This window comes from Cyprinodon variegatus, unplaced genomic scaffold, assembly GCF_000732505.1.
Source record: "Cyprinodon variegatus isolate N-32 unplaced genomic scaffold, C_variegatus-1.0 Scaffold57, whole genome shotgun sequence".
Taxonomy (NCBI): Eukaryota; Metazoa; Chordata; class Actinopteri; order Cyprinodontiformes; family Cyprinodontidae; genus Cyprinodon; species Cyprinodon variegatus.
Window position 1 is genome coordinate 1,600,007 of NW_015150510.1, and position 1,769 is coordinate 1,601,775.

The 1,769-nt window shown below is 38.9% G+C and overlaps 1 protein-coding gene across 1 annotated transcript in view; it reads left to right on the forward strand.

The window, feature by feature from the left end:
• Positions 1-1,769, forward strand: part of LOC107082608 (discoidin domain-containing receptor 2-like) — a 33,716-nt gene that overhangs the window by 18,189 nt on the left and 13,758 nt on the right. Inside the window, exons 7-9 of the mRNA XM_015371375.1 lie at positions 874-1,114; positions 1,192-1,257; positions 1,553-1,689. Of these exons, the coding sequence (XP_015226861.1) occupies positions 874-1,114; positions 1,192-1,257; positions 1,553-1,689 (444 nt within the window). The remainder of the gene's footprint in view (positions 1-873; positions 1,115-1,191; positions 1,258-1,552; positions 1,690-1,769) is intronic.

A 1,769-nucleotide genomic window follows, 5' to 3' on the forward strand; every position in this document is an offset into this window, starting at 1 on the left:
TTGCTTGTTAGAATATAATTTTTGCAAAATCTAAATATTCTACGTACCTCTGATTTGGGCCCATTTTTCTCCCTCATTCTTTGCATTTTGGAAAGCTGCTCCCGAATGCTTCTATGTTCTTTTCATCTTTCACTTTCAATCACTGAAAAGTGCAACACATTACAACCAAGCGGCCATTACAGTCAAAAGAAGAACCTATTTGTTAGTTTCGCCTTACAGTGATTCACACAGGGATACTAAAATAAGAAATGGGGCTGAAAAAGAGTAAAGACAAACTAAGAAAACCTGAGAAATAAATGTTGACCATAAATGACATCATTTATTACACAGAAGGTTTTAGTACGGAAGCCGAGGGCGATTTTTTTACGATGGTTTTCTCGAGATAACAAGTTAATTTGATCATTACCTAAACACACCAAAAGCCGTTTTCTCGTGATAATAAAATTGTTCATCTCAAGAAAATAAACGTCCCTTTTTCAAGATCATGAGATGGTTGATGTGTGAGTTAAACTGATTAGGCCTACAGCCTTCATCCTTCAACAGCGAGAGAGAATTTATAAGTATAAGTCATGTGTAATTCTGTGAGTAATCCTAAGAAAAACCTAACTTTTACGTAACAAGATTAGGTTGTCTGTTAGGTGATATCTTCTATGTTTGATTCATGATAATCATCTCATTATGAGGAGAAAACAATAACTATTTTCTTGTCATAATGAGAAGTATCTCGTTATCTTGAAAAGCAATTAACAGTTAACCATGATAAAGACATAGTTATATCATTATCTTGAAAAAACAATTTAAAAATATGTATTTATGAGTAGGAGCGCTTGGTTTGCGTATTCTAGTTGTTTAACCACTGCTCTGCTACTACAGGTTCACTGCAGCAACATGTTCAGCCGTGGAGTGAGGCAGTTCAGACAGGCTACCTGTTACTTCCGCTCCGAAACAGAATGGGAGTCTGACCCCATGACCTTTAGGCCCGCTGTCAAGCCTGTGGGCCAAAGCGCCCGATTTCTCACTGTGCCCCTTGGGGACCGAACGGCTAGGAGCATCAAATGCCGTTTTCACTTCAGCGACCAGTGGATGCTGTTCAGTGAGGTGGCCTTCCAATCAGGTAAAAAAAAAAAGAATGTCCTTAGAAAATCAGTCATTTCTGAGCATAATGTCACCGTGTCTCTTTTTATTTCTAAGGCTCTGCAGTGTACAACACCTCACTGGGTCGTCAAAAGGGAGAGCAGTCCAAACAGGGACCTTTAGGTAACCAACTGAACATCATTTGGTGAGGTTTATCTGAATCTATGTCGTGCATCCTGCTTTAAGGTGGAGAAGTGTTTTATTTCAAGGGAAACATGACATGCATTGTTGGGATATTCTAGGTAAACACTGCCCCCTGCTGAGAGAATCAGAAACTACAGTATTTTGTTTTAAAATAAAATCAGGTGTACCGGTACTATTACATTTATTACATTAAAACATTTACTACACTCTCTTTATCTAATGACAAATGATTTACTGCATTAAGCCTTTTTAAAACCGTTCTGTGGTTCATCAGGGGATGACCCCACTCACAAAGTGGACGACAGCAACACAAAGATCCTTATTGGCTGCCTGGTGGCTATTATAGCCATCCTTTTCACCATCATAGTCATCATTCTGTGGAGGCAGGTCTGGCAGAAGATGCTTGAGAAGGTGAGTAAACTGTTTTCCTACTGTGGAGTTGGAACATCGTTATGATCTTTTGTCAAAGCGGCTCAAGGTTAGTGATGTAA